This window comes from Gastrolobium bilobum, unplaced genomic scaffold, assembly GCF_033153095.1.
Source record: "Gastrolobium bilobum isolate Gb01-03AN ecotype WA unplaced genomic scaffold, APGP_CSIRO_Gbil_v1 utg896, whole genome shotgun sequence".
NCBI lineage: Eukaryota > Viridiplantae > Streptophyta > Magnoliopsida > Fabales > Fabaceae > Gastrolobium > Gastrolobium bilobum.
Genome location: NW_026897193.1, coordinates 16,567 through 24,805, shown reverse-complemented (window position 1 = coordinate 24,805; position 8,239 = coordinate 16,567). Strand labels below are relative to the sequence as shown.

The following is an 8,239-nucleotide window of genomic DNA, read 5'->3' as shown; positions in this document are numbered from 1 at the left end:
GAGTAGCTTTACTACGATTTTTTTTAAAAGATAATTTACTAATTTTTTATGTTCTTTTTCTTTAATACAAAGTGGTGTTATTTGTCACAATTTATGAGACAACATTGGAAGCACAACGCAAAAAATTAATTAATTAATTAAAGGTTGAGTTAGTAAATTGCATATAAAGTTATGAAAAATAAAAAAGTTTTCAAGTAACATTATATGTATCCAAAAATAAACTTAAAAATACATAAAAACAAAATGTGAGATTATTTGAATAAAAAAGAATGCAATCTCCTTAATCAAAATTTCAGATTCAAATCTCGCAAATAAAATAGAAATAAGTAGTATAATTATCAGAGTCTAAAGTGATCATCTTTTTCAAGTTTTTTTTTATAAATAATTTAGATAGATTACGAGAATAAATAAACAGAGAACATAAGGTTCAACTGGATGAAAAACGATAATTAAAGACTGAAAAACACACTATACTCCTGTCATACCACTTGATGCAACATCATTCTAAAAAGCTGTCAATGGAAAATAAAAGGACTCTATACAACGACTGAGATCATCGGAAACTCGGTCAGTAAGATGATTTTGAAAGAAAAAGAGAGAGAAAAAAACAGATATAAAAGGACCATCAAAGTCCAACCATCGCAGATTTAACCACATTCAACGGGAGCTAAAGGGAAACAACAACAAATATAAGAGAAACAATGAAAATATATGTCCTCCTCAAGAAGCTGCAGCCTGGGGCAGTTAGACATCTGTAGCATTCGAATCATATGATGGTAGGAGCCAGCCCTTCCTGAGGGCATGCTCCACATAGAAGACGAATTTCTCCTTTGCGTTAGGAATGTCCAGAGCAAGATCATCAAGACTATCCTTGATTCGGGTGAACCCTTTAGTCATCTGATTGATGGTGATCAAACCTTCACTAAAGCATTCCTGCAGCAAACCCAGCATCCTATCATTCTTCTTCTCCATGGCCATAACCAAAGCTTTCTTCACAACCTCATGGTTAAAGAAAGGCATTCCTAGGTCACGAATACACTGGCATGCTTCACTCACATCACCTCCGCTCTCATACTCCTCCAACAGCTTCATGATCTTGTCCTTAGCATCTTCCACAGCCCATCCAGTCCCACCACCCCAACATCTCAATAGCCTCTCACCAGCATGACGAGCAGCAACGAGTGAACGAGCCATCTGCACAGTTTCACTCCCACTGCATTTTGGGGGCAACATGCTGCCAATTTCTACCAAATGCAGAGGGGCCAACACATCATCAATCACAGCTCGAGCTAAAAAAAGGGCAAGTTCATTTGAAGCATTCAATATATCCAGTGCTGTATCTTCTGCACTTTCCAGAAGCATGAAAAAACCATTAATTATATCCTCTGTTGAGAAGATTTCTATATGAAGAGCAGCTAGCAGTACAGATGCCATTTCCTTTTCCCTGTTCTTTCTGTCTATAGCAATTGTTATTAGCTTCTTCAAAAATATTGGGTTATACTCAGGTGTCCCAAGATCTTCAAGACTTCGAATGAGTTCAGGAATGTCATCAGAGAGAAAATATTCGTGAATTATAGTTACCACCTCTTTTTTGTACTTCCTCAAATTTTCATCTTGAACTTGGACATCCCCATCTTCACCAGAGGGTTTCATAAATGAATCATCAAGCCATCCTTCTAATATTGCCTCACGTATCAATGACTGAAACAAAGTTTTAGCTGATGGAATATCAAGAGCAAGATCATCTAGGGCTTCTGCCAAACGAGAAAACCCTTTAACCATTTGGCTGGAACTAATGAGTCCTTCTGCTGCTGCTTCTTTTAATAGCTTTAACATTAGAGGTTCCGCTGAATGGATCTCCATGGCAAGCACCAGAGCCCTCTTCACGATCTCATGATGGAAGAATGGAACCCCTAACTCACGTATACACCTACAGGCTTCAAATGTATCACCGCTACTCACGTATTCTCTTAGTAAATCAGCAATCCTCTTCTTCACATTTTCAACAGTTACCTGAGTGCTACCACCCCATCTCCTCTCCACAAGTTCTGCATGGTGTGGAGCTGAGAGATAAGTCTTCTCAGCAGTCTGGATTACCTGAACTCCCTTGGATGATTCTGGAAGAGCCTTCTTGGCCCTGACAAGAAAGGCTGGAGGAAGGATGTCATCAACAACAGCACGTGCTAGGAACAAAGCAAGGATGTCAACTGCATCCAGTATGTCTACTGCAAGATCATCAGCAGATTCAATAAGCATAAAAAATCCATCCCTAATCTGTGCAGGACTGATGACATCAGCATACAATGCTGAAAGCAGAACTGAAGCCATTTCTTTCTCCTTATCATGCTTATCCATGGCCATGGATACAAGACGTTTAATGATGTATGGATAATATTCGTTAGAGCCAAGTTCTCTGAGGTCAGATGCAGCCATGTCCACATCCCCAGTACTGAAGAACTCCTCTATGATGGATACTATGGCTTTCTTGAATTCATCTAATGGGTCAGTAACGGTAGATCCCACCAACTGATAAGGTTCCTATAAATAGTAAGAGTATGCCAACAGAAATAAATTATGTGCTTATTTATGGATCCCATTCGCAATAGCCACCAAAAAAAAAGTAAAGCAGGCAACTATTTGCAATTCAGATAAATTAATTGAAAAGGAAAGAAACTGGTATTTAAAAAAACTAATTACCTAACGGGGGCAGTCCGGCACACATAAGCATGCCACATGGACGTCATTCCTCGTGGCACCTTGCAAGGCACCACAAGAAATGGCTCCATATAAAAAAAAAATAAAAATTGCTCCGTCTGCCATGTGGCCAGCTCATGTGGCACACTTTCCTCCTCTCTACCGGTAATTGAATTGTTTTTGTATCGCTCACGAACACACACATTAACCAATGCATTCCCGCATAGAAGGCAATGCTTACATTCTCCAAATAATTGACTCCTTAAGTAGCAATGATTCAGGCAGAGCCTAGGAAATGGTGTAACTTACTCTACTTAGAATTGGCTTATGTCTAATGGCCTTCTTTGGTCTTCACAGCGATAAATGAAGAAATGCCATGAAAAAGAAATACAGAATAAATTAATGTATGGGGACACAAGAAGTTAGTTTAGATGTTTTCACCAAACTCACAGAGAGAAAGGAATTGATTAGGTCAAAGTAGTTGATTGGGCTAAACAACAGTGAATGCATGGGGGTTTCAGTAGGAATAGTGGTTGTTAATTCTTCAAAGAGGCAGTCAAATATTCTTGCATTCATGCTTTGGCGCACATTTCATGTTAGATGTTATACTACTAGTGCTGTTAGTTTAAATTTTAAACAAAAATAGCCATCAAAACTGATGGCAAATGCAACCTTTTTTGTTCTCCTTTGTCTAATTAAAGGGGAGGAACCGGAGTAGTGGTAAAGTTGTTCCACCATGACTGAAAGGTCATGAGTTCGAATCTAAGAAACAGCCTCTTTGCAATTATGCAAGGGCAAAGCCATACAAGGATTGTCTTCACCCCACACTCGCTAATCGGGTTTAACGGGGAGTGGTTTTTGTCTAATTATGAATGCAATGGAATAGATTAGTCGTGGTTTATGATGTTGAATTACAATACATATCGTGAATCACTTGGCTGTTTTTTAATAGTGAATTGTGAATTGTTTTGAATAATAAGATTGAGATATATAATAAAACATGATTTGAAAATATATCATATCATATAAGTTATATGTATGCAGTTTGAACATTTCTGTTTTCTAAGTTGTTTCCTTATTTCGTGAACGTTTGAAACTGAAAGTCTCTGTTTTTGTGTTTTCTTACACAAGTCTCTATTCCTGAATGTCCTGAAGTTTAAATATTCTGAGTTATTCTCTTGCGCAAGTCTCTGTTTTAGTGTTTTCTTTTCCTAACGTATTAATTTGCATTAATTTGAATGACTCCAAATTTGTATAAATTTGAATTTGAACGCCTTTGTTTCCCTAATCTTAAGAGACTTTCTAGCTTCGTATTTCATTGAACTCTCCACAGTCATTTCAATTTGAAAATTTGGAATCACAAACCTTGGATTGAATTTCAAATCGCAAATTTCGACACGATTCACGATACGATACTTAATCGCATGATTCCGCAATTCATGGTCCTTACATGTCTTCGATACGTATCGTTCAACCTTCGTATCGAATCGTATCATGTATCGTGCAATACTAATAACTACGGACTCGCAGTCATCTTTTGTTTGCTATTCTTTGCTATTGTACCCTAAAAAATAGTAATAACAAAATAATTATGGTCAATGGTGAATTGATGGTGACATTGAGGGCAATTAATAAATCTCACAATTAATTGGTCTTTTGCATCAGTTAATGTGTGATTGTGAAAGCTGCAAAAAAAATTTAATTACAAGTATAGAGGGGAGGAAAGTGCGCCACGTGGCTAGCATCTATGAAAGATACTATCCACGTGATGTTTTACATGCGCTTGCGCCACCTGGATTGGTGTCTTGCACACATGGGGTAATAATTTTTTTTAAAATTTTTTTAAATATTTGTTTGCTTTTTCAGCCAAAGAAACAAAAGAAACGCAACAAGAAAAGAATCCAGTCTACTGCTGCTACTATAAGCATCACCTAAAATTTTCAAACAGCCAGACTTTACATAATTAGTGTCTTCAAAAACTACCCACCAAACCAGAAAATTGCATTTACCTCGCCACTGTCGTAGTTAGGATCATTCCTGTCTATATGCGAATAACCATCAGTATCAAGCAATTTTCCCCACGTGCCCTTACCACCAGCACCGTCTGCATTCAAGAGATACATCACATCAAATTACCACATGAAGACCATTAATGAAACAAAGCAAACTATAACATCAAATGTTGATACTGCAAGTGAAAACTACAAGCAAGGGAAACAGCACCGTTGATTAACATTGCATGATATGAAATGAATTCACCTTTCTTTACCCTCACAAACTTTCCCGAGTTCGACCGGCGTACATGCCTGCTGCCAGCAACCGCAGCAGTTTGAGGCTTGACACCCCAAGAAGCTTTGGTATGATTATGCTCAGAAAGCAAAGACGACGGAGATTTCGGCGACGAAGACAAATTCTCCAAATTCTCAGTCGCAATTTTCAGTATTTCCCTCTGCCCATCGGTCAGAAACCCCTTGCTTGATGCCATTGAATAAAAGCCAACCCTACAACACAAACACCTTCACCAAATTAATCTTATTAACACATCAACAACAAATATCAAAACAGGATGAAACGTCATGTGCGCTTCAAAATTAGTGCATCTTCAAACGAATAAATAAATAACCGTGTTCGGTTGGTGAGAAACTGCAAAACTAGTGTTCACTATCCAAACACATGAGTTAGGTTGCTGAGAAACTGCGAGAAATAATAGTAATACTATATCACACTCAATACTACCACGCGCATGAACTGTTCTGCTCTACTTATCAACATCATGCGAATACATTCCTTTCCTCCCCAAACACACACTAAAAGAGAACCAAAGATTAAGAAAGAAGAAGAAGAGAAACGAGAAGAAGGGAGAGAATATGAACCTGAAGAGAGAGTGATGGAAATGGAAATCTGAATCCGATTGTCCTGTGCTTGGCCCGGATCTCGAAGCAAGACAGGAGAAGCAACCGGATTTCGGAATCGGAAGCTTCCAAGAGAAGGGAGAAGATCCGAAATAACCCTAATCGGATCCGAATCAGAGAGAAGGGGGGGGGGGGGGTTTGGGGCTTGGGCTTGTGTTATAACTGCAGAATCAGTTAGTGAAACTGAGGATGAGAATGTGAGGAGAATACAAACGAAACGGATTGGAAAGAGAAAAAGAAGGGGACCCACGAAAAACCCCATAACCCAAGCTTTTAGTTTTACGCAAGGAGGTCACTGTTACTATTTCCTCTATCCACGTGTCTCGTGATGTACCCTGTCTTTAACTGACACCTGGCTTCCCAATCACTTACGCATAGGGGTGAAACTGGGTTGGGTTTGGCCGAGATTTGTTTCGAAAAGTTCAAGTCTATGTCAAAAAATTTCAATTTGGCCTGGTGCGAGCCTAGTACAAGTCTAACTGTTAATCTGGCTTCATCCGTTTACAAAAAAACAAATGTCATAGCTTGACCGTTAGCCAGTTAATTTTTAATTTCCAAGCAGAATCATGAATCAACTTCACAAAATACTCAAATTTTATTGCTAAAACAAAAATTACAGTTTCAACATCTAAACAGAACTATGAATCACAACAAAACCTGTCACAATCTGTATCTAAGTCACTTTCAAAAACAAAATGCTCAAACTAAATAACATATATTTTATCAGATCCAACAAACAAAACTATACTATGTAAATCAAAATAGCTACATGAATCCAACAAACATATCATGATGCTTGTAGTGGCCAAAAACTTCTCTCCCTTACAAATACAATTACAAGATTACATAAGTTGGCAAACAATTTGTAAATGTAGAAAACAAAAAACAAGAATAAAAAATAGAAACAAAAAAAAAAGATTAAGAAACAAAAAATATTTTAATAGATTCATATAAGCAATCTCACATGCTGAGATGTTGATTCCTCCTACATAAAAAGTGAAGTTAAATTTTTATTAAGATTTAATCAAATATAATTAAATTATAAAATTATTTCAATTGATTAAATTTATACCTTTTGTTTTTTCTTCAAGTTATACCTATTACGTAACCAATCTCCGCCGTATATTAAAGCTTGGATGATATCTTCATGCAAGCTAGAACGATAGGCAACAATAACTCTTCCTCCAGCACTAAATGTTGATTCCGATGGTACTATAGAGATTGGTACAGATCTTATGCAACTCTCAAAGATAGTATTGATGAGGAAGCGAACATAAGTCCTTCCACCACCTACTTAGCTCACATGTACAAACTAAACTATCACCTTTTGGTACTACTATGAATAATATTATTTTATTTTATTTAAAATAAATAATACGATATAGGCCGGTCTGAAGGCTTATAAGCCCGGTATGTAAAAAATGTCTATCACCTACTTTTTAAATGGGCTTTTTTAAAAGCCCGGACTTGTTCTATTTGACTGTATATAATAGGCCAAGTCCGACCTGATATAGGCTAGGCCATAGGCCCCTGTAGGTCGACCCGGCCCACTTTCACCCCTACTTACAAAGGACCACCGTTTTATTTTTATTTTTTTCTTTTTCTAATACTCACTTTTATTGATTATTTAAATTAATAAGATATTAAATTCTATCCGAAAAGACGCAAAAATAAGAGACTAGGCAAAAAAAATTTAATATTATTTTTTTAATAAATATTTATGAAAATATAGTTATTTTAAATGTAAATACAAATTTATAGCACTCAAACACGTGCCATAGAGAGCTTGACTAGTTGGAGAGAGACACTCCCCACAGGGGGCGTGTTTGATGAGAGTGACACTCCTCATAAGGGGTGTGACTAGAGGTGGCAATAGGGGTGTTCGCGGTCTGGATTGAATCGGTTTTGAAAGCAAAAATCATCCGACCCAATCCCTTCGGTTTGATCATATAATAATCCATTCGGTTTGGATTTTTTTTCAAATCTGATCCGATTCAATCCAATTTTTTCGGTTTGGATTGGATCGGTTTTCGATTTGTTGAAAATTCTAAAATTTATTTCATGATTATTGTGCAAATAACATCTTTTGTATATATTGGCAATGAAATATGAAGCTCTACAAAGATAATATTTTGTTGATAAGATGTGACTTAATTTTTTATTGGGTTTAGTTGATGGGTTAATGTGTCTTGAATTTAGAAATTTTTAAACTATAATTTGGGAAAGACCCAAATAGGTAGAGGAGAATTAATATATTGGACCGGTTTGGATTGGATCAGTTTTCATCAACCCATCTAAAAACCGATCCAATCCAATTAAAATTTGCGGTTTTTTTTTCGGTTTTCGGTTTTTCGATTTTCGGTTTATTCGGTTATCGATTTTTCGGTTCGGTTACTGCGGTTTGAATCGGTTGATGAACACCCCTAGGTGGCAATATGGGTTGAGCCCGGCGGGTCTACCCGCCAAAACGGGATGGGTTGGGTTGAGGTTTTCAACCCACCAACTCACTTCAACCCGCCCCGCCTAGAAGTGGGTTAAAATGGGTTCGACCCGTCGGGTTATAATTTTTTTTTTTTTTACAATTAGATAGTATTTCATTTGTTATTAAATTTTTGTGATATCCAATTTTTTTT

At 37.0% G+C, this 8,239-nt stretch overlaps 1 protein-coding gene across 2 annotated transcripts; it reads right to left on the bottom strand.

Annotated features, from left to right (window-relative positions):
- Positions 1–397: 397 nt before the first annotated feature.
- On the bottom strand, positions 398–5,725 carry LOC133304829 (MA3 DOMAIN-CONTAINING TRANSLATION REGULATORY FACTOR 1-like). Of its 2 annotated transcripts, none has more exons than XM_061504891.1 (4): positions 5,568–5,725; positions 4,954–5,210; positions 4,704–4,798; positions 398–2,538 (listed from the first exon to the last, which is right to left on the bottom strand). In XM_061504891.1, exons 2-4 carry the CDS (start codon positions 5,177–5,179, stop codon positions 745–747), a joined length of 2,115 nt encoding a protein of 704 aa, XP_061360875.1. In that variant the 5' UTR covers positions 5,180–5,210; positions 5,568–5,725; the 3' UTR covers positions 398–744. The 2 variants fall into 2 exon arrangements, with proteins under 2 accessions (XP_061360875.1, XP_061360874.1); XM_061504890.1 differs by having other exon boundaries at positions 4,954–5,195.
- Positions 5,726–8,239: the final 2,514 nt, after the last annotated feature.

What these genes read in the sequence shown, in the direction of transcription:
- LOC133304829 (XM_061504891.1), bottom strand. Translation starts at nt 5,179, where the DNA reads ATGGCATCAAGCAAGGGGTTTCTGACCGATGGGCAGAGGGAAATACTG. An exon ending in GTTTGTGAGGGTAAAGAAAG is followed by an intron (nt 4,799 to 4,953) that starts GTGAATTCATTT and finishes TCTTGAATGCAG; the next exon opens with ACGGTGCTGGTGGTAAGGGC. An exon ending in CTAACTACGACAGTGGCGAG is followed by an intron (nt 2,539 to 4,703) that starts GTAAATGCAATT and finishes TACTATTTATAG; the next exon opens with GAACCTTATCAGTTGGTGGG.